This window comes from Gobius niger (genome assembly GCF_951799975.1).
Source record: "Gobius niger genome assembly, chromosome: 12".
Classification (NCBI taxonomy): Eukaryota; Metazoa; Chordata; class Actinopteri; order Gobiiformes; family Gobiidae; genus Gobius; species Gobius niger.
The window spans coordinates 19076846-19101638 of NC_136863.1; the positions used below are offsets into that span (position 1 = coordinate 19076846).

The window sequence follows — 24793 nt, forward strand, 5'->3', positions numbered from 1 at the left end:
GCTGTGATAGTCTGTGTGGCCCTAATGAGTCCAGTGTCCCGCCGAGCACTGAGCCTGGCCTTCTCCTCATTCTTATCAGCTCGCTGTGCAAAAGGACACAGACCTCCACAGTGTGGGAGTACTGTACATGTCAATTACTGCATATAACATGCCATCAGCCTTTTGAGGGAGAACTAAGAAAGAAACCTTGCTTTGTGGTCATATTGTCAAGAAGATGTTTGTATGTGTATAATCTATTTTAAAAACCAGTCCACAAGTTCAAAGATAAAGTTATAAACCAGTGCTTTGTGGCTGGAGAAACCATGTTTGGTCAGTTCTTGATTCTCCAAAAGGGCTGCTATTGTAAAAGACTATAGGTGGGTTTTGGGTTCCTCTACAGTCATCAATCATTTAGACGAGTATTCCTGTCTTGTGATCCCATACGGAATGTAAACAATGACACAGTCAAAGAATCTGACAATGTAAGAGAAGTTTCTGCACTGTTAGCAGAGGGCAACAGTGGGAACAGAAGTGGCAGCTGACAGTGGATTTTGTTTATTTGGATTCACGGGTCAAAGAAAAGTTCCTGCCTTTTCCTGAGGTGTGTCAGAGGTTGAAATATGTCTAAAAAAAAAGTACTGTGACTCAAAAACACTGATAGTAGCCCCATCTTTGCTACCACTTTTTTCTGTGCTGCAATACTTAAAAATAAGTTCCTCAATCTTCAATTTCCCCCCCTAAATATTTTCACATGAATTGAGAGCCAGACTGAGCTCAAGTTTGAAAATGCAAGGGCTGAGAACATTTAGGGTGTGTGGGCCAGTTTGTCCACCTAATTTATCACTGTGGGGATCTCAGAGCAATTTGCACAAGCATGGGCGAAGCACAATAATGTTCCATTATTGTGGGCAGCTAAAGGCAACAAACTTATGAAACATTAGGTTCTCGCTGGCTGGGGAGACATAACACAGCTCTGCCACAGGCAGCAGTTTCATCTTCATGTCCAAGAAACAAATATTACAAACTCCACAATAGAACAAGCTTTAACGTGGGGCTTTGTCTCTACATATGCACTTTTAAATGTTGCTTTGTATTTATACTTTAAAGTTCAGAGGTCACCTTGTTGTGAGTGCCCTGCCGGCAGCGTTCATAAAAACATTTCATCACAAGTGTTGCTGGTTAACATTGTGCTTGATACTCGTTATGCAGACATGTAGGTGTTTGGATACGACTTCATTTAAATACACGCCCACACAGAGCTGCCGTTGGCTGCCTATCCTCCGATTACGGTTATAACACATCACTATGCATCAACAGACAGGCCAAGATGTTTCAGCCCGACGTTTAACAAGGGCTTAACACTGGCGCGCTACCTCTATGAACCCAAACGTCTTCAGATGATGGGAATGGTTTCCCTTGAAGCTCAACATCCACCTCCAGATAATAACTCTATTCACCGGTTATGCAATATCCACTTTGCAAGCTCACTGAAAACCTATAGGGCCTACTTTTCTGTCATTCATTTACAAACTCTTCTTTGCTCGTGTATCCCTTTGAACAATTCTATTTGATTCAATAATAGATATTCATGTTTTCACACTGCGCTAAAGAGGTTGTGATTGTGTTTCTGCAAGATTTGGAATCCTGGATTGTGGACCTTCTTGTAATGTGTTGATTCGATGGTGAATCCGTTTTAATGTACTGTTACTGTAAACCAAGTACTGTTAAAGCACTTGTATTGAATGGTACCAAATGAAGGTATATTTATTTTCAGGTCACTTATGCATTTACCAGAATTACTGTTTTTTTTGTTGATGATTGCCATGACCTAAACGTAAGATGGTGCCAGCACCTAAACGTGCCAGCACCTAAACGTAAGATTCCAGCTCAAGCTTTGGGAGCCTATAAGGTCACACTGAAAATGGTTAACAAATGATACCCAGTCTTTGATGTTGTGGTTTGTGCGAAGAATTTAAGTGAAAGATGTTTCTCTTCGCTGTGGCCATGCCCTGGATTCTGTGCAACGCAGGACAGAAGACGATGAGTAGCGCTGGGGCGGGGTGGTGCTGAGATCATCCCACCAGTGAGAGGCACTTAGACCAAAGCAAACAAGGTCACTTAGCCCGAGCAGCCGCACTCTCACACACTCATGTTCAGTAATTGCTCGGGTTCATGCTAATGGTTGCACTGCTGATGGATGAGAGTATTCTGTTCTTCCTGCCGGGCCAAAAGTAAAGGACTTGTTTATGATCTTGCATTGAAGAACATGCGGTAATGAGGCAGTAATGAACACACCGACAGTCAACATAATTCAGGTGGGACAGTAGGATTTATGTGAAGACAGAAGTCAATCGGCTTAAGTGATGTTCAGTATTATTCAATGACTAACGTTTATCCTTCAACTTTGCTCTTCATTGACAGAATTGCTGGTGGGTAACTAAAGATTGTGTAGCATCATTAGTGCTACAAATGGTGCAAATCTCTGTTTTGTGATGACAGAAATACTTTTCCGATACTACAATCTCAACTACTACAACCCACTTTGCCTCCACACAACAATCCTTGGTTCAAGAATAAGGATAAATACATGTAAATATGACTGAATTAGGTATGTCTCCTGGTTCCATGAAATTACCTTAAACCATGTTAACCAAGTTCCATATTTCTCAAATGATATTTAATTACAAGAGCACAGTTTGAATGCACAGCAGTGGAGCCTTTGCAGGGCGAACTTCACCCACTAGCTACATGAATAAAGTATCTGTTGTATGAAATGAACTCTCACATTGGCCTCTAGGGGCCACGCTGTATTTTTAGAAATCAAACATGGACAGACTTATGTAGATGAGATCATGAATAATAAATCTCTCAGCAAATCACAGCGAGTGAATCTACATAGACTGGCCTCTTTCAAGCACCCACCACTTTTGGCAGACTGAACCAGTAAAATCTAAGCCCAGGGGGACAGGATGACAGACAGGGTGCATGCTGGGAAGTAACCTGGCCATAAAAGAGGGACATGAAGAAGTCTTCCTCAGGGAGTTCTAGCTTTACTTTCAGAATCTTCATGTATTCAGTGCCAGTGGTGAAGGCCTCTGAACCTGTTCAGGAGGGAGAAAAGAGCAAAGGATTTTGGACTACACAAAGCACTTAAGCAGAAGTTTATAATTGTGTGCGGTGGAAACAGTCTAGCCAGACATGGATTTGTTGTTAGCAATTTACCTAAACATCATCAGGAATACTATAAGCTCCACAGACAAAATTATTATAATAGAAGCTCAGATTTCAGATTTGTTGGTCAACAGTACTTTGAAGAATCCAACAGTGAATAGCAATGATCCACACACAGTATATGTGATGGCTAAGTCATCAAAGGAAATGATGAGAAACAATGAAGATTGACACTGTGCCATGCTATAGATTTTATTATCGTCACCAAAAAAAAAGTCTTTCTTGGGGTTTGCACTTAGCAATAGGCTACTAGTTTCTGTTGCATTATGCACATTTGCATGGCATCATAGCACAAAAGCACACTCTCACATAAACAAAGGAGTCAAAGTAAATGAAGTGTCATGCTCAAGGGCACAATGACAGCATGGCCAGGGGGGAGGGAGGGAGCAGTGATTGCACCAGAGGTGAATGCTCGACCACAGAGCCAGCAGCAGAGGGAGAGCATTTACCCTCCAGTAAATATTTGACATCTGAACCACTGTTGTAGTTCTTGGTGAATCAATTCAATTGAAATGTCACAAACTTGTAACAAACAGAATATGTTAAATTCATGTGTATATCCTGTGAACTTTCCTAATCATGTGATTATATCAATTACCTTTTTGTAATTCCCAACAATCGTCGAATGGACGGTGTGACACTTGTAAGTTATCGAAGACACATGTGAAAAGTGGACATTGGGTGCATACTGATGATGCCCTCGTCCACTTGGAGGGACAGCTCACTGGGTTCTGTCCTTCACACAGTCTCCTCCACTGCAATAATGTACAGCAGCTTATCGTGCAGCAAGCGCATTAACCCCGGCTCTACAGGGGTCTAAGGGAAAGGGCAGAGTGAGCACTTCACACAAGAGGGACAGTCAGATACTGTGCACTTAGCATGTTTTATACTGCTACAGGGGTCTCCAACCTTTTTTATTTGGTGAGCTCAGGACTGAAAGTAAAATAATCTTAAAATGAGCATTGAATCTTACGTAACATGAACAGTCCAAGTGCAGCTGGTATGTTTTTTTTTATGTTGTTTAAGGAATCTTGTCCCAGGCTCTCTCAAAAGAGCAGAAATAGACTCCTGGGTTACAGTAGTGAGGCACCAACAGGCTGTCCTTCATGGTTTAAAGAAGACACATCGATCTCCACCACCAGACTGCTTCTGATCATTGCTGTGCTCAAATTTCCTTCACCAGGCACATTTGAACTGCTTTATATTCCCCAGCAGGGGGTGCAGTATCTCTATAAGCGCACAGGCAGGGTGGGACACAACCTGATGGAATAATTTAGAGAGGAGTAAATGAGAAATGGCCTCATACAACTGTACCAAAAAACAACATTCAATATATGATGAGTTCAAAACAATTACATTTTCAGCTGCACTCATCATCAGTCATAAAGTCTGAATAAATCAGTAAAATGACACAGAATAGGCCTATTACTAATGAAAACAGTAGCTCTAACACATCACAGTAAATACTGCATCACTCTGTGTCCATCTAGTGGGAGGTTATTGTCGGTGCAGTAGTTTCTATCTCGCTATGGAATCGACATAATCTAAACTCTAGTCTCACGTGTACCAATTGGCCCCTCAGCATAAAAAACGACCAGGTAAAATGATTATTTCCTTATCCGGCATTCCTTTTAGATTTATCTTTTAAAGATTTTGTGTCAGATAGTGATCCTCATGACAGAGCTGAATTTTCCTGTTTTAGCTTTCCATTACTGGGATGAGCTCATCTTACCAAATCTCCTGCAGTTATGTAACACAAGTCGACTCATTCACAAGTATCACCCTGACTTTTGAAACAATGACTTCATAGTGAAGGTTCAATCAAGTAAACAGAGGCGGTACCTTTCACATTACATTTTATTGTAAAGTGGTTTCTTACAAAATTGTCACATGATACAAAGAAATCTGCTATACCAGAATGAAGTAATGAACTGATCTGCATAAAACTTTGGTGCTTGAAACATACAAATGTGCTCTAACAGTCTATGAACTGAATGTAGGTCTGGAACAACCCAGGAACATGAATCTGCTCAAGCCGGCACAACCAGATTTGAATCTCCAACAAAGTCAATGTTTCTTTCACGTTATAAATAAAGTTATCAAAACAGCATTCTTTTCAAATCCTTCGTCTATGCCAGCTACTATACTACCCAACATCCATTTTGCTTTTCCACCTTAATACACAACTGGTTGAGTTTTGCTCAGATGTTTTTTTTAGAATCACGTTTGCCACCAAAGCTAATGCCCGAACCATTATGGACACATGCTTGAAGATCAGATCAGATCAGGTGAGGGTTAATGCTACATTAGCTGAAAAGACAGGAACAACAGTACATCATAGAAAGACTAACCCCGACAGTATAAAACATCTCAACGTGCCAATGTTTAATGTACATAGCAGCGTCTTTTCTAAGAGTGGTTAGTGAGAGTACATACACAGTACAGCCTTTAGGGACCTTTTTAGAATTAACCTGGAAATCTTTGTTTAGGCTTTTCCCCCTCGTTATAATGGTTATTATAGTTTTGTTTCTATTACGAGAGCCAATTGCACACAAAGAGCTTCCTCTGTGCGTCATGTTTAAATACAGTATTGTGGTGTTGGCTAATTTGTTTGGTCTAACTCAGTCAGTTGAAGTCAAATGATCAAAATACCTTCATGATGATCTTAAAGTATAGTCAGCCCTGTTATTCAAAATAAACATCTACAATGGCTTCACTTAAACACTTAACATTTCCATTTATTTAACTACCATCGTTCCCGTCCCCTCTCACAAAACCCCCGTGTAGCTTGGGTGTTGCTCAGTAGTGCCCCCTAGCAGGGATGAACGTTACATGCACGGATCTCTTTGCGATCCTTGCAGTTTGCTGGTTGTGCCACCCTGGGCCGTTTCTTGGCTGTATTGAAGCGCTCCTGGATTCCACCGCCACATGGTTTGGAACAGTCTGACCAGCTGCTCCACCCCTGCATCCTGCAACCTGGAGGAGAAAAAAAACAAACAAAAACGTACAATTAGTATCTCAACATCTGTGCCTTTTCAAAACAAGTGCTGGTTGCAAGAGATGGGCCGGGCTTTGACGGTAATAATATAAAAATGTTTAGTTGCAGATTTGTATTTTTTTTTGGAGGCGCATAATTCAAAGGTACACCACAGAGGGAAGTAGAAAAAAAAAAAAAGATTGAAGCTTTTCCCAGAGCAGATCTAGAGGCGCTTGCTTTGATAAAACGACTTCACAAGACTTCCCTGTGATCTGAAACGTCTAAACTACTGCAGTGGAAATGTTTGGATTTAACTAGGAAATGTACTGCTGGCGTCCACTGTCAACACCCGTCCCGGCTTCTTTTGCAGCCATCATAGGGACTCTGACAAAGCTCTGGCACGGGCGTCAAAGCTGCGATTTCACTTACCTCTTTGAGATAACGTGACATTTCCGATTTTTAGATGTCAAATATAATTTCTTTCTTAGGCCTCATCTGTCACAACCAAGACATGTCTTGCTATTCTCACACGTCTATATGGATGTATATTAAAACAATAAACTGTTCGACTAACCTTGCTGATCTTCCACAGGGGCATCTTGGCCCTGTTGTTTGCCCCGTCTCCGTCTGTTGCCCCCTCCGCCCCGCTCCTCTTTGGCTTTGGAACGGCACTTGCGGATCTTGCACTTCTTTCTCTGGATGGTCTCGGGACAGGGGCTGCCCCCGAACTGAGGTTCCAGTTTGATCATGCGAGTGCGGATAGTGTGGCCTTTACCACAAGACTTGTTGCACTCGGACCACTCAGACCACTCGGACACCATACAGTCGATCGCTGCAGAGATAGAAACAGGTAGAGACGCATGACTCATTGTTTATGGCAATATTTTGTCATTTTTATTGACATGTGCATTAGAACAGATCTCTCAATTTAACTTGAAAATGGTAATTTTAAAAAGCACACATCTCCAGCAAAGGAAAGTTAATATATAACACCCAGACACAGATAACGTAAATGCATTTGACAGACAGAGCTTTTGCCGTGACCACATAAAAAAATACTTGGATTACACTGCCCTCCTCTGGCTGAATTTGTCTTTTCGAAGCAGAATGTCTCATGTTCCAATTCTTTTTATAATTTTTATTTTTTCATTTTCCTATTAGAAAATGATTTGTTTATTACTATGACTCTTTTGATGGTTTTATGTAAAAATAAGCTGCTCTACAAATTTGCATAAATAGACATCAAGCTTAGAACCGCCACAATGCTCTGTAGATCTTGCCAGACTTGAGAACGACTCTTGAATTGCAGTGATGTTTTGCCGCAAAAGAAAGATAAATGAATCCCCCCTGTGTTCAGTATTGGGATGCCCTGAGAGTCAGGAGGATGCTGTTTGTCTGTTTTTCTTCCTGTATAAGATGTTAAACACCAGACATTCAGAGAACAGTGATATTTATTTTGAAGTGCAACCATTCTGAAATGCTTCATCTGTCAGTGATCCGCTGTTCCCAATAGCTCAGGGCTAATGTCCAATCTCCAGGAGCTGTGCTGCACCCCTGCAGGTGGCTCGCAGAAATATGGGCCATACATCGCCACGCTCTGAGGGCAGGTGAGCGGGGCATACGCAATAATTACTGAGATGCATCACGCAGCCGTCGGGAGAATAAATCATGTCAGGGGTAAATGTAGCGAGGCAGAGCTGGTCCTAAGGGCACTGATACAGAGCTCCACAGGGACAAGCCTCTCTTTCTCTGTTCTGTTAAATCCCGACTAGCTATGTAGTTTGAATTTTGATAGTACTTAAACAATCATATTTTGATGTATTTTTTAATTTTATTTTTAATTTTTTAATGTTTTTATTTGCATGTACATACATACAATATGTGACATTAGACAAAGACAAACTTTATGTTGACAAGACAAGTGTGGAAGTGGGGTGTGTGTAGTGTGGTTCTGCATACATTTGAGGGTCCTAGGTAATGCAGTTCTTACAGTATGGGGAGCTAGGTGGCTTGAGGGTTAGCTAATGTGAATCAACATGGTGGGACAAGACAGCTGTAAAGGAATGTTGGGGGGAAACAGGTACAGACATACATCGGAAAATAAGTACATGAAGTAAATTGCAGTGAATACAGAAACAAAAAACATCAAATAAAAGAGATAGTGGACACACAGATTTAAGATATAAATGAATAACGATAGAACAACAGAAGAGGGGGTGGGGGGGTAATAGTAATGTGTGAATAAATGTTTCTGTATCAGAGTCGGAGGGGGAGAAGGCAAAGCAAAAGTGCTGTAGTAGTAGATTTTTCCAGTGTGATATGGCTATCAATTGCTTGGACTTCCAGTTCATGAGGACAGTTTTCTTGGCGATGGTTATGGCTGTACGGGGGATTTTATTGTTTGCCCTGGTTAGGTTGGTTGCAGATATGTCTCCAAGGACACAAAGCGTGGGAGTCAGCGGGATGAAAACATCTTTATATTAAAAAAGACAAAAGTCCTGCTTTGTCTGTTGGGAAGGACATCTTTTGTCTGTTGCAGCTTTGGTGTTTATGAGATACATCAACAGAGTTAAATTAAGATTAAATGTTATAAATTATACATTTAATGTTGTCATATAAATCCACAATCTTAAGGGGAACTAGCAAAGACTAATATCAGATTAAAAGAACAATATACAAAAGTAGAGAAAAGAACTGGGAACATCAGTCTCTTAGACATTTTACGTGTTTAAAATCTCCATTAGGTCATTATTATGGAATGTATCCCTTTCCCCCAGAATCCTTAGCGGGTTTTGATGACACAATCCCAAGCTCTTTATGGTCATTTGCGTTTTATCTTTCCAAAATGAAAAATGGCCACTACCAAGTAGCCATTAGAAGGTTTTGGTACTCACGGCACTCTGGCAGCATGCATTTCTCAGTCTGCTCCAACTCCTCGCTGCACTCTGTGGGGTCTGACTTCAGCATTCTCTGTCGTGTCCTTGTGCCCCGCCCACAGGTCACACTGCACTCGCTCCAGTCCGACCAGGGCGTCAGCATGCACGGGATGGTGTCTGCAGTGTACAAACATATGAAAAAGATCAAAATAATTGTAGTACAATATGGCTAGGGTTGAAAACCTAGTTGCTAATCAATATTACAATCAGTTGAATTGAAACTAGAAACCAATATATAATATGACAAAAGACCATTCATGAATATGTCCAGCTTTTTGAACTGTGGTATTGAAATCACTATTGAGTCTTTTTTTCCAAGTTTAAAATGTTAGTATTGTGACCACATTACTTACGGCACTCAGGCATCATGCACTTGTCGACCTCAGCCACCTCAGTCTTGCACATAGATCCGTCAATGGGAGGCATCTTGACCATGCGCTCACGTCGCCTCATGCCCAGCCCACAGGTCACACTGCAGGGGTCCCACTCCGTCCACTCTGTCACCACACAGCTGCTAGGCGCTGGGAGACAGCAAACAGCTCATTGTTACATACACTTCTACCTCAAATGTACTTTAAGCTGTTTTTTCCCTCTAAAATAACAATGCGCAATATGTTATACCTTTAAACATAATGCACAGGGGTCTGTTTTGTTGGCATTTAATGATTCTTTCTTTCTTTCATCATCTGGTACTCACAGCACTCCTCATTGACCACACACTTGTCTGTCTCCTCGGTGTGGAGCTGGCACAGAGAGCCGTCCTCTGGGTACTGTTTGACATATCTCTCTCTGGACCTCATGCCCATCCCACAGGACACGCTGCAGGGCGACCAGCTGATCCACTCTGACATCATGCACGTGGACGGCTCTGAAACACACAGAAGGTAAAAAGACACAGAAGCTGCAGTTATTTTCTTGAGAATAATCAAGACGCATCCTGTACTTGTAGGTGGAGAGGTGTTATAAAAGATCTGTGTGTGCAGGTACCTCTTGCAGGTGCGACCATCTGCGTGTGCTATAAATAGAAGCACTGCTGACCATTAAAAGTTTGCATCAACTGAACTTGGCTACACAGCTATTATGCCACAACCCAGTGCTTACTTAAAGGTGTCATCAAAAGCATGTGTCAGATGTGGTCAGAAACAACAACAACAGATACTAATTTACCACATAACATGCAGCTTTTTCTGCCTGAATCTCTCTTGGTTGGAACTGTGTGCATGTGCGTAACTTCGTCAATAGTCTTTCCTTATAGAACTTGGCTTCAACAAACTTTTGCTGGGGGTCACATTCCACAGCTGTGGCGCAGTTTCACTCTCTTAAGTCATCTAAGAGTGACATTTTCAAACAGTCCTGTGTGAGCTCCTTTAATAAGACTGCAACCTGGAGGGTCTGGTCGATCCCACCCAGTATGGGAGCTCTTTTCTGGCTGGTTGGTCTCAGCTGGAAAGACTGTTTTTTGATTAGGGTAGATGTGTTTGATTCTTGATAACCTGAGGAAAGAACCAGAGCAACCACACCGATGTATTTCATTAGTTGTAAGGGTTTTGTTCAAACATTGGTAGGAGATAATCACAATAGATAGATGTATATCACTGTATTGTCAGATCCAAAAATCTGACATGTGTTTTGCAAATTCAGCAGCTCTGTATCAACACAAATATATATTGGCACAGGACATTTCCCAAAGACATAAAAACAATTGTCTGTTCAGTGTCCACTCGCCGCACTCTCATTCGACATTCAAAACAATTGATAATTGACACCACAAGCAGTTCCAACCTTTTCCGTTTACCTAGGCTTTGGATGCACAAATGAGCCTGACCTTTTTCATTTCACGACAATTACACCTACAGTACATCCAACCTTCCAGGACAATTTTCCGCCTTTAAAAGCAAACATAGCAACAGCTAACTTACTTCTGGTATTTCAAGGAGTACTAACTGGTGTTTGCTTTGCCTCAGGTAACATGACTTAGTTAAACTCCCTCTTCCTTCTGCCCGGTCCAGCACTGCTTCCCGGCTGCGGCCTAATAAAGCAGAACTAAGTGTGTCATTAATAAAAGATCCAGGTATCTCCGGTTTAGTGAGGCCTTTTGGGAGCACGATCCCCCCCTCGTTATTAATCACCCTCATCATCATAGCCCTTCTGGAGCACACGATTATCAATCTCCACACACGGAGATACAAATGGATACAAAGAACATAGTCTCCGGAGCAAAGAGCTATCCATGTATCTGTATGATAATCAATAGACAGCGGAGGACGCGGGTGAGGGAGGGCCTTGAGCAGTCCGAGCTCGAGTGGAGAGAGACATCCCTGGAGCGAAGAAGAGGTCAGGAAATCTGTCTACATTTGTTCACCATTGACAACTTCACCAAAAAAAAAACCAAATAGGCAAAGAAAACTCGCAAGGTCGCAAGTCTCGCACTGGGACATGCACAAAGACGTACCCAAGCATGCAACCTTTCACCCTCTCTCACACATGTGAAGTAAACCCAAGATATGAATAATGGACAAAGCCAGAATACTTGGAGAGAAGAGTATATGCTAGACAGTCTTATTGCAGCCTTAGAGGTACCACGTATTCATGAAAGTTGTGACTTCACTACATTGACGACATGTGGAATAAATGAGTCTTGAGACAAAGGAAAGTTTCTGATAGTTTGGATTGGAAAACATCTGTGTGCTTTAAAACGAGGGATCAGCCTGAACCCTAAACGTCCCTTGTGCTGGAGCTTTGTCCGCTCATTTGTGCATGCTCATTAGGCTCAGAACACACACAATCACACATGAGACACAATGACAGTGTGGTGTCTGTTACTCAAAGACAAACATCATCAAATCCTGGTTTAATCTCTGTGGATGAAGGAGGCTGCTCCAGCACTAACAGCTAAGCCTATAATCTTTATGTTACACTGAAGTAATTAGACTATCCAATCAGAGGATCCCCTAGTGAGCCTGGCTTTACCGCAGTTCGTCATGTCATCCTCATGCAGAACACTTAAGTCAAAACAAATCTTGCTCAAATTACCAAAGGCTACAAAATCATACAACAGTTAAAATTGCATTAACTTTGGAAACACTATGGTCTGAATACTAGGCTATACATTTTGTATGATAGGGTAATAAGAATAGAATTTTAACCAAAAGATAATTAGATTTAGCATCCAGCTTCTTCATAATAAAAACAAAGAAATGAAGGGGCTCTGAAAAAGCGTTGAACCAACATCCTTGTTTTCTTGTAATTAGACCCTCAGTCTGAATCTCTACAGATGCTCATAACATAAATAAGAACCCGTGGCTTGTCCATTGTGCTGCCTCGCATACTAGCGTTGATCACGGAGCTCAGTGCAAGTGTTAAAGATGCATGATCAAATTGCTAATGCTTTCGATGGCTGTGAAGCACTAATATGGAAGCTGCTTTGTGTTTTAATCGGCTGCTAGCGGAATCTACCATCTCTGTTCTCGGCGCCCTTTTGTCAGGATTACATTAATACCTGCCTCTAATCTGCTTATTATTTTGCACCTTCGCTGATTGCTCCAGTGGCCGAGGAAATGAAAGCCACAAACAGTTGGGAGGATTACAAAGAAATGCAATCTCCCTCCATGTGGGTAAGGAGATGCTTCTATTGTGCTCGTATAATATCCACGGGATAGAAAAGTTGAATACAGTCGTGTCCCCCCCCCCGCCCACATGATTATAAGTGACTCAAAAGGGTAAAGCAAATGCAAATGATCATCAGGGGAGCTATTCTCCACACAGTAATTTCGAAACAGGTTTTCAACTTACGTATGTAAATAAGAGCGGGCAAAGTGATTTTTATTAGAAGTGTTGAGATTTAACGTCAAGCTGCTTTTATGCAAAGAATAAAATGAATGGCCTGAGTTTAAATATTTCTGACACACGTCATAGAAGCGCAATACGAGCATTTATCTTCTTGTGGATTTTACTGCAGCGAACAAGTTGGTTTTCTTTGAAAAGTTTAATCAATTTAAATGTCACTTTCTCCCAAAGTAAGTATTACATTTGCAAGTAGACTTTCAGCATGTACAAGGGGGAAAAAAGAAATATATTTCTGGCAGCGTGCTCGGTGCTCGACTCTAAACCAAACATTTCCAAAATGTTCAAAGTGTCCACTGTCAAGGTAAGGCAAGGCATTGAGTGCAGTCCAAGACATAGTGATGTTATTCTGCTTTTATTATAGTGTCACTGTCACACAGATCAACGAAGCGCCACCAGGAATAAGTTGCTAGACTTTTATGGATGCACCTTTATCACAACTTTGCATCTGACTGCAGAAACATTACCTTGCATGCATGTTAGTGATGCTTCCTTTCACTTACACGTCCTGAGTTTAATTTCAATTAGCAGACAGTGAAGTTTTGAATAATGATGACAATTTTGAAATGGTTTGATTTCCTCAAGCAGCACAATGCTATATTCTGGCAACACAATGCTGGCTCTTATAAGCAGCATCAAATGGGCGAGATAAAGCTTCCTATTTGGTCCTAGCTCAGACCAAATTAAAAAGCACTTAGCGCCAGTGTAGTTATAAGGACTGCTGCTGGGGTTGCACCATTTCAAGTGCTTTGTCAACCTGCCGCCGAGAATTTATTGAAGGTAAACAGCTGAGAAAGCTACTGTTAAAGTCACTGCAACTGTATTTTTCTTATAAATGAATCAAGCTAAATAAGGCACAGAAGGGGTTTTGTAATTGCACAGGAGGTTTTTGGACCAATTTTTAAAAGCTTGTTTAATTATCCCTCCACCCCAAACCCCCCAAATGAAGCCGAATAAAAGGGTAAAATATAGGCAAAATAACACTCTCTCTTATCAACTAGTGCTAATTTTAAAAAGCTAATTAAGCGACCTAATTTACATGTAATGCTTATTTACTACTGTAACTTTTATAGAGTTAGGACCACAGTGTGACCTAATAACCTACACAGGATATAAATTATGTTTGTATATATACGGTCTCTGTATATGCATTGGTCAGCAATGTCTACTAGATGGTGTGTTGTAAATTGGGGGCTGGGGTATCTTCGAACAGATTCGCATTCGCAATGTAAAGTTTTCAGTTGAGTTTCCTTTAGTTAGTGTGTCCCTACCCTCGATGCCGCAGCCTGGGGCCATGCAGGGCTGGAAGTCCTGGGTGTGGGGACAGGCCACACTCAGGTCCAGCTGAGCCTTGAGCATCCTCTGCCTCATCCTGCGACCCTTCTCACAGGTGGAGCTGCTGCAGGCTGACCAGGGTGACCAGCCCGAGTAGATGCACGTTTCTGGGGTGTCATCTGAAACAGAGAAAATGGTGATTACATATGGAGAGATTGTACTGTATGCATTTGTATGGCTTTGACCACACTGAAAACTCTATTCATTAAAGTGCTAGAGAGTGTGTGAATGTGTTCTTTTCCTACATAGTTGACTTAAAGAAGAACTATGTAACTTGTTTACCTTAATAAATCCTTTTCGTAGTCCCTCTGGGAGTAATACAAGTCTTAATGGGATTTTTGGGCAGTCTTTCATCTCCCCCTGGTGTCTCTGGCCAGAAAACCACAATTGCAACTTTCCCTTCACCGAGTCACCAATACACTCGTATAGAATCAAGAAGAAGAAGCGAACAGGCAAAGCTAACTGCGGGCTAGCGCCACTTAAACAGTATTTGCAGCAAAGTTTGAGTGAAAAAAAAAATCTCCATTGTGTAATGGGATGCACAACATCTCTCTCTCCCTTTGTCTTTTTTTTCCCAGCGTAGTATTTACTCTCACGGACAATTAAAGAGTAAAAAACAGCTACGACACCTGCAGTCACGTTTATGGCCTCTAGAGGCATGAGTTACTTAGCAGTCGGCAGTTAGCTTCTTCTTCGTGATTATTTTAGTGTCTATTGCGCCTCCAACCCGGTGCAGGGATAATTGCAAGGGTGGTTTTCTGGCCAGAGACACCAGGGGGAGATGAAAGACCCCCCCAATCAAACCATTAACACTTGTATTACCCCCAGAGGGACTATGAAAGGGATTTATTAAGGTAAACAAGTTACTTAGTTCTTCTTTAAATTGAATAAACCTTTGTTTTCTATGTATTTTATATGCTGTTTTGCCCTAAACTTTGCACAAGTGACAATCATATGCTGTTGGTTGTTTTTTGGGGGGTGAACACTCATTTGCATTTTAACAGTGGCATATGCTTGCATAATTGTCTTGAATCAGACAAGGCCTTAGCTTTAATAAGCGCCAAGAACACCCAAGTAGACTAGGAAGACTGAGCAAAAATGTTTTATTATTGTCATTCTATTTCTGAGTTGTCTAAAAAGACCTTGATATGGAAGGTTAAACAAAAACAGTAACTGTGCAGGATCCAAAGGAAATTAATAAAACATAAGACAAGCAGTAAAGCATGGAAATTGGCCTAAATTATAATCTTTATACTGTACGTTACAGGCCACATGTGTTGTCTTGATGGTAATGCATTTTCAAGTTTATACTCAATAGGCTGTGGGGCATTGAACTACTACTATCTCTTGTTCTACAAAACATGTGTTAAATATTAGATTGATCCGGTCTGCTCACCTCTTTACAACAGAAGTAGCCAGTAGAGCTAAAGCTGCATGTTTCTTACTGAGCAGTAAAGGTATGAACTAAAGTTGTGCACATTTAGCTACTTTTTTATTAACCCATAAACCACTACTTTGCCCAATCCAACTAAAATAGAAGCTGTAAAATAAAGTAAAGCCTCACCTCTTGTAATTTAAAGTTAACTCTTGCATTTATTACACTTTTAAAAGCAAAACTGCACTTCGGAGGTGAATTTATTAAGATTGTAAAACATCCGCAAACTTGAGCAAAAGGAAACTTTACTTCCGCTTTGGGCTTTTACAACAGAAGCCGCACTGACAGTGTGATAAATGCAGGAGGCAGCACCCGGGAGGCCACACACTGACTGCAAGGACAGAGATGGCGACGGAGAAGAGGATGATTTGTGAATGTCTTGCCCAATTATCGGTGGCAGCGGCACCAGAAGTATAGTCCCTTCAATTAATAGCAGTCTCCGGGGGCGACAGGAGCTGTGTGCAGAATAGACATATCCCCCACTATGTGGCTTAACATGGAACGACAAGGCAGAACCATCGACAAAAAGCAGAGAGGGGCACATTTGTGAGAGACGACAGCAGAGACCACAGGGAGCAGTCTAAAGCTTGTTGAAAAGGGTAGACAGGTAGGTGGGGAGAGGGAGAGAGGAAGGCATCTGTTTGGAGGTGTGAGATCTTGTTAGGACAATTTCTGCTGAATGGGCGAAAGCGCAGTGAGCCACAATTACCACCAGTTTCTGTGTAATATAAGCTGTCACAAACTACAGCAGGGCAGAGCAGTAAAGGCGCTCAGTACTGGGGCACAGGTTTGCTTCATGTAATTGAGTCATACCCTAACCCTAAAGTCTGGGTGGTAAAAAGTTTGAAAATGCCCCACACTGTTGTTTTCTTATTCCTGTCAGCTTGTCTTTTCTCTTCGATTGTTTTTATTGACCTGGACAGAAAAAGGGCCGTATAATAATTAAACATTCAGAAAAAAGCAACAAAAAAAAAAGCTTGGACATTTTCCTGGCAAAACCTCCCATTGAAGTGCATATGACACATTAGGCACAATTTATGTTTATAGTTTCACTTCCTTATTGGACACTGACAGGAAATGACATAGAAGAAGGTAAACAATTTTAAACTGTTGCCGTGCCGACCGCGTTAAACCCCACACTTATTTACCTTGCCTCATCCATGTTCTGCCTTCAGACTGCAGAGACGCTACCCAGCAGGGAGTACATGTGCCTGTTGGGTTCACTTCGACCCGGGCTCTGCCTATTTTCAGTATACATGGGCGGAGTTGATAATGAGCACTGTAATGCTGCTTGTCTGTGTGCTCTCTCGCCCATCAGCACTCCCGACCCCCGCTGTGATCTCTCTGACAGATGTAAGCTCTGCCTCCGACGACTCATTGCATCATGCTGCAGTGACACTCGTGAGCGATGGTGAACCTTATGTAAGAGCAATGAGGATGCATTGTGTGTGTGTGTCCGTGGGTTTGAGAAGCACGGCTACGGTGAGAGTGGTGGTGAGGGAAAGGGCGACAGTACCTTCTTCTTTCTCCTCTTGTCCGATATCAGCTACAATGTCATCAATTGTGTCTGGGACCACGTTACACTGCTCTCCCTGGTAGGTTGAGGAAATACAGAATCAACCAGCGTGAAAAGATACTGTAATTTTGGACAAACATTATTGAGAGGACAATAATAATAGACATTTACATTGCACTTAAGACTACATTGTATTACTTCAATAATACCGGAATCAATCAGAGTGTGTACCTTCCTGGCGATGCGCTCTACCAACACTTTAGCCACTGGAGTGATGGCCCCTCCCTCTGGGTCATAGAAGGGACTCTGGGGGTGGTCCAGGCTAGTCAGGGGCCGAATCTTCTCCTGGGGCATTGTCGGCTTGTTTGGAGACTGAGAGAACCAAAAAAACATGTTGAAAATTTCTTGTGAATACTACAGTATGCAATGCACCTGTTGTTGCGTGTACATGTACTTCATAGTTCTTATTCTTATATATCATTCGAAGATTATGGACAACATATATCCTAAAAAGCATTTTGTGTAATACATAATCATAGCATGGTGATCAAAATTATATATTTCAGTTGGGTGAAAAAATGGACAACCGTTGCATGAAAATACATCAGTGTTGCGATTATCACATCAGGATTTCATGAAGGTTTATCGCCTCCTCCCTCTGGTGTTCGTTTAGGATTCTTCTCATGTCACCATTAGGCCAATTATTCAATGCACTTTAATGGTTTAGTCCTAGGGGGAGCACATCTGAACCACCACTTTAAACACACCTGAGAGGACTGGGATCAGGCTCAGTAATCCAAGTAAAAAGACATGCTAGTGCCATTGGAACTGAAGGATGAAGAATACTAATAGCACACTATTGCAGCCAAGACAGGTCTGAAAGTCAAATCTTATTATCATTACAAACGTCAATTAACATGTCATTGATCATGAACTAAATCAGTATAAGCATTTTGCAAGCATTGCTTTGTTTTTGGGGAATGGTTTTCACTTATTTGTACAGCACTTTCCACAAGACGCAAGTCATGTAGGAGTTTTGTTTCTATTCTCTCTTTTGCGCGAAGTGTGAGCTCCATATAGACAGAGTTTCCCGTAGGGTAGAGTGACAGAAGGGCAGATGCACACATATGTACCAATGGGCCCTCTGACCACCACTCACACAAGTTACCTAGAGTCCTCATGGTCTCCCATCCAGCTGCTAACTGGGCCTACCCCGGGCATTCACACGGCAGTATGGCCTTACTTTATATATGGCCTGACTGTTGTGCTGTATATTGGTAAGATTATAGGCCAAATGGAACGAGCTTCAGCAAATCCCTTACAGACACATGCATTATAAGCACCGGCGGCGCCAGGGGGGGTCATGAGGGGTCACAAGACCCTCTCAAAAAATGCCTTGACCCCCCACCCACTTCCTGATTAAATACATATATCCGGGATAAATCCCTCCCCCGTGAAAATGACGGGCCTGATGATTACCGCTGCTGCGGGCAGCTGTAGTGACCCAAGTCAAAACTAGAGCTATAATGCACGATTTGTGTGTCTCTCTTTCGTGCACAATGACTGTCACATTTCTTCCCATGAACGCCATGACTGGGGCATGTCTCGCTGTTTTCAACATGCGCTGAGTGCGGGGCTGACAGAGGGAGAAAAGCAGTTGCAGCGACATTAATGAAACTGCATTTTTTTATCGATTCCCGGCCCTAATAAAAATTCAGAATTTATTTGACACATAAAAAAATATAAACATAAGTATCACTCCAACACCCCATGAACTTCGTTGCACCTGCTATTTTGTAAATATGTTTTCTGTCATGGACGTGGCTATGGCAATTAAAGTTCGAGCATAATTCAATAACTGTACAAATATTTATTCATTCATTAACTGGAACATCTCTTATTAAAATCAAAATATATTTTATGATATCCTAACTTTGTCTGTTGAATATAAAACAATAGCCCAGCACATAAGTCCAAACATATGCTGTTTAATCTCACTATGCATCTTTTATACATGTTTTTGATGCGGTTAATCTACACTGTTTACCATTGTTTGTGTCTATAAATCCTTTGACAGTGACCGATTTAAATTCTCTTTGCTCTGAATAAAGTTGGCTTTGTAGTCACAGTTTTCTGATGGTGAATATTCAAAGTGGACACGACAAAGGAAAGTAAGAACAAAGCAAAGAGAACAGCATCTGTGCCACCTCTTTGTAGATAGATACGTGTTCATTTTATGTTTAGCACTGACAGCCTCTCAAGCAGGAACAGACCAAACCAAGTATACATTTGTAGTGATTACAAAGACAGAGCTAAAACCATTTTTACTTGCAGGAGGCAGCCTTTACGGCCCCATATATCAGAAGAACATCAACATAACCTGGTCTAGGTTCCTATAATTTTCTATGGTCATCTGGTTAGCATCACGTCTGAATTAAGTTTTTAGGTTCATTCCTATTAAGCCATTATTATGCCTACATTTGGAGCCGTGAAACAAATTCATGCTCAACAATCTTTGGCATTTGATGAGTTTTTATTCCAAATTTAGGAAGAGGCTGCAGGTTTGCTCAATTATTACCTCGTATGTGATGCCACTGTCTGTGCCTGCGTCCCAGGGGATAAGGTCAGTCACCAGCCTCTGGACCCAGCCACAGTCCTTGGTGCAAAGGTCTTCTCCGGACAGACCCACGTTCCAGTCAGGACTGGGCCCCAGCATAGTCAGGAAGGACATCAGGTGACGAGTGCGGTCCACTGAGAACTCTGCGGAGGGCGCTGCTCTTCTGTAGAAAGAACCAAGAGATGAGGAAAGAATACTGGGAAAATAACTTGTTTTTATCACGCTGTGTAAATCGGAATAATTCACCGTCATTGCCATCACAAACAATTAATTCTAAGCAAAGCGTGCAATGAATAATTACATTTACTAATGGTGAGTTGCTGTAACATAATTTGTTCTCTCTATGGTTTTATCCGCATGTGGCTTGTTAGTAAGGATACAACAGCAATTGGAGACTTGTGCACTATGCTAATACATCACCTCCATTTGCTGTTTTAGCATCTCATTGGTAAAAAAAAAAAAAAAAAAAGATTTCAACAGATGTTTGCTGAGAGAGTTTTAATGAATGCAGAGCTTAAGGCTAAAGCACGATCAATTTAATTGGTCATAAAGTCATCATTGAAGGCACATAAAAGTGGAATCATTCTTTAAATGCAATTATGACCGTACAGCAGGGGTTCCTAACCTTTGGGCCACGGCCCATTACCAGGCTGTGAGTTGTCCGGTACCGGGCTGCAGAAAATGAATGTGTTTAACACTTTCATATCCATATGTTAATTCGTATAAAAGAGCAAAATAGGTGATGTGTTGTTTTCAAGTCAACCCCACATGCCAATTTTTGTACAAGAAGCCTATACTTTTGCATTCCACTTTAGAATAAAATCACTTATTTATTATTGCTAATACTTACCACGCTGCATGTTTCCCCTCTACACATTATAATGACATGGTTTAGTTAAAAGCCAGTATTGCAGAAGGCGAATGATACTCACAAGTTGAGGGGCTGCCAGGCTGGCCACTGAGCCTTGGTTTTAATGACTGTCAGGACCTCATCTCCCTGAGGGGACACACAACAAACAGAAATTACATGAGTCAAACTGCCACAAAACGGATGACTATGAGGCAGAAATAACATCGACAGAGGAAAAAAGCAAAAGTGACAAATGAAGGTGACGGTGGCTGAGTAGTCCCTTTGAGGGACTATGGAGTGTATCCTCCTATTCAGAGGCTCAGGAGCAGGACCTAATGTGTCTGTTATCAGAGGAGAATGGCTCAGTGCCGCTCTGTAATAACTGAAGGAGAGCCAAGAGTGCAGCCACACAGCACATCTCTACAGTCTCAGGGGAGCAGGGCCTTGCGCTGCAAAACTATGGGAAAAACTATAGAGGGCTGTGGATAATGGACAACACACAGCAGAGGCTTTGATCAGACCATAACAATGACCCATGAAAGAGCTGAACAAGTGTTGAGCCTCACAGTCGAGAATAGAGGATGTGAAATTAGGGGAAATTAGTTTTGTTGTTACAAGGCAGGGTTTGAACTGAATAAGCAGGTCCTCGGTTCAATTCAAAGCAGACTCCTCTGTATACTATTAGTGCTTTATCCCCCCGCTCTCGTCCCCCATGCTGGTTCAAGGTGAATTACCCTGTTTTTTTTTTTCAGTTTATGAGGGCAACAAGAGGAAAGATGGGAGAACATGCTCCATACAAAAAGGTCTGCAAGTTCTGAGAATGTAGACCTTCTTGCTATTAGAAAAAAGCGCTAACCTCTCCGCCACTCTATTACTGGTCAGTCAAGCTTAATTTGACTCGTTCTATTATAGTGTGCTGTGTAGTTTATATGAATAAATGAATCTCCATAATACAGTTAAAAAGTGTTCTATATTTGCCTCAATAACTGTATAAATGAACTATAGTTTGGGGTCATTTGGTGACATGGATAGACTAAACAGCGAAAAGTACAGAGCTGTCAGACAAGTAACCAACAATAAGTGATTGGTGGGCGAAGCCATTTTTATGCTGTCATCGATCTCAAACCTCTTCTGTTTTTTACAGTCTGCTGACAAAGAGACCTCTTGAGCCATGCTCCACAGAATGGATTGATTGTGATGGGGCAAAACGTAAGACACAGCTCAGACAGATGTAGGAGTATCCTTAACATGGCCGATTATTATTATTATTTCAAGCCATCAAACTTCAGATACACTCATGACATAGCAAGCGAACTGTCCAAAATAACAACAACAAACTACTTCACAAGTGATTTATGAATGCAATAGCACAGAATAACTGCTCAAAATGATGAGTGTATGTTAAATCTCATGTCTTTTTTTATATATATAATTACAGCCAACGGTGAGTCCTTTGACACTGCCATTATCTGAAAAGTCAAGTGAAGCTCTCGTGAAGAATTGGGTTCCCATGTAAGCACATTCATATAGTCGGCATCTTGCTGGATTCAAAGACTGGCAAATGATGCAAATCTTCCCCTAATTGCCTTGTTTGTTTGGTTTAATTAGCATAATAGCCCTAAATGACTGTGATTTACAGTGTGGAAGAGCACAGTGCATTTTCATGACAGCGCAGAAGCAGACATAGAAAAAGGAGACTTAGTGTCTTTGTGGAAAAGGACATTTGAAAGGAAAGTAAAACAAATAAGAGGGGATGAAAGCAAATATAGCTCACATAAAAGACTTTATTGTAACTTGTCAACATTTGCACATATCTCTCTGCCATTTTACTAAATTAAAAAATAAAGTAACTGTACCTCACCAGTGCAGTCATATTATGGAGCTGTGACAGATGTTAGAGCCCTCAGCTGTATAAACATATGGCTCTCCTGTAAAGACTCAATACAGTCCACTTTATGACAGTGGGATAAAGTTGTACCCGGAGGCATGTAGGACGGCAACTGGAGGACCAGGTAGCCCATATAAAGCTAACGTATTGTGTTTCCAGGCTGGTCTAATAAGAGGAAATGAGACTGGGGACTCTGGGAGATGGTGTCCAATAAAGAATCAACACAGTACTAATACTATTACAATTAGTCAAATGGGTGAGGCTGGCATTGAGCAGGCTTCAATATGGAGCACATGTGGAGACATAGTTACAAGCTGATTAAAGGTAGTGTATGGCACATGCACTCCTTGGGCCCGATCTTGTGTTTCTAAATGGAGACCATAGCGTAGCATTGTGCGCTTGAGTTGGAGCACACTTTGTGATCTTGCAGCTCCCAGACTTAGCGCATTTAAGTGGAGAAACACTTTTTCCTCCAACCAGACTCCGCGGCTGGGAATGCTTAAAGGGACTATACGGAGTTTACAAATGTTCATGTTCCAGCCATGTCCTAATGTGTAGAATGAGCCCAGACCTGTTCACCACAACTGCCTCTAAAATCTTGCACTGTCACTCAAAAAGTTGATACTTTGGGTCCGAAGTGCCGCCATGCACGAGCTTAATATAGAACCTGCAGTAGTGAGCACAAAATGACCAACTTGCATCTAGTCCCTTTAAGGAAGAACACAAGGCAGCGCGATATAAACGAGGAAATGAATGTGAGGCTGACATTAGAGAACCGCTCTCAGTGCTGCTTGTAAACCACGTCTCAGTCGACCTATAAGCGACGCCCTCTCGCAAGGGGCACGGGCACCCACAAGATATGGTGTGCTCCATTTGTCAGTTATAGTTGGGCACAAGATCTGGCCCCTTGTGTTTTATAAATGTACATTAGCAACTAATCCTGCGATGCCTGATGCTCCTGAGGTACAAGTTTAGAGACAGATCATACCACAAGCGCAGTCATTGAGCTTTAACTAAATGAGGCCAGCTCTAAGTGCTGTTAAGACTTTGGTTGTGAGAAAGAGCCCGTCTTTGTTTATTACAAACTGATTATACTGTAGATCCAAAGAGTGAAGCTCACTCTGCTTTTGGACCGGACAATCCTCTCAACCGGGTTATTGCAGAGGCAGCAGTCTGAGCAGAAGTGTGTGTGTTTGTTAAATGTTTCAAAGAAAAGGCAGTTGGGATTTGAACCGACAAAAGGAAGAATCTTATTATTATGCCTAGAGAGAAGTCATTTCAGACAGCCACTTCACCATATGTCCAGAGAGGCACTTGGAGTGAGCAATTGTAAACAAATAGTCGCACAGTTCAGATGTGACACTCACTATATTGTCTCAGTTGACATTTACAGCACGCGTCCAATTATTGTACATTCACCTGTCCCTCAAGCAGCGGATGCCATTGCACAGTTGATTTGTGCTCCTACCAGCCAGCCCTCAAGCTATTAGAATAAATAAGCAGCTAGAGCATCTGAAATCCTGGAGGAGCTATGCAATTATATTTGCTTACATTTCACACACAAGATGTTTATGGTAATTAAGTGCATTAGTGCACTTAGTGACTTCGCTCGAATCTCTTATGTGAAAGGGAGTCAAACAGACTATCATCTACATCGTTGAGCGTGGATAACATGTGTCTCAATAACACTTCATATGAACTGTAGGTATAGAGAGCTAGAAATGAGTTGGAGGAGCGGAGGAGTTTAACTGCCTGCTCATTTTACAGTTTGAAAATGGGAAAAAAAGAGGTCACCCAGCTTTAACTAAATACTGTATATACATCTATGTCTGCACCAGTATATTCTAAACACTGTAAACTAAACATGAACTCTAAAGTTGATCTCCTCAAGTTCTGTTTGAATGTGGGCGTGATGTACATTTTCACTATTTCCCTAAACAAATCCATTTTTCTTGCTACACTGTTGTTGGTAACAGGTCAAGTGTAGTCTCAGTTGTGAGGAGAAGTAAGATGGAGTAGCGTTCCTGTAAGTGTTTACGTTTGTAGTTCAGTTTTCTGGATGCAAACACATTCCTTTGGGCAACGACTTCATTAATAATTCATTCGATATCGCTGCAGTGACTGATGTTTTTGTTGACAAGCTCCATCAACAAGTCATTAAAGTCAAAATGATGAATCGTTATGAA

At 41.6% G+C, this 24793-nt stretch overlaps 1 protein-coding gene across 1 annotated transcript in view; it reads right to left on the bottom strand.

Annotated features, from left to right (window-relative positions):
- Positions 1-5048: 5048 nt before the first annotated feature.
- Positions 5049-24793, bottom strand: part of spon1b (spondin 1b) — a 78004-nt gene continuing 58259 nt past the window's right edge. Inside the window, exons 7-16 of the mRNA XM_079567368.1 lie at positions 20802-20866; positions 19831-20032; positions 17484-17624; positions 17253-17328; positions 14238-14420; positions 9821-9991; positions 9477-9644; positions 9082-9240; positions 6762-7019; positions 5049-6186 (exon numbers count right to left, since the gene is read on the bottom strand). Coding sequence (XP_079423494.1) covers positions 6023-6186; positions 6762-7019; positions 9082-9240; positions 9477-9644; positions 9821-9991; positions 14238-14420; positions 17253-17328; positions 17484-17624; positions 19831-20032; positions 20802-20866 — 1587 coding nt within the window. The 3' untranslated portion in view covers positions 5049-6022. The remainder of the gene's footprint in view (positions 6187-6761; positions 7020-9081; positions 9241-9476; positions 9645-9820; positions 9992-14237; positions 14421-17252; positions 17329-17483; positions 17625-19830; positions 20033-20801; positions 20867-24793) is intronic.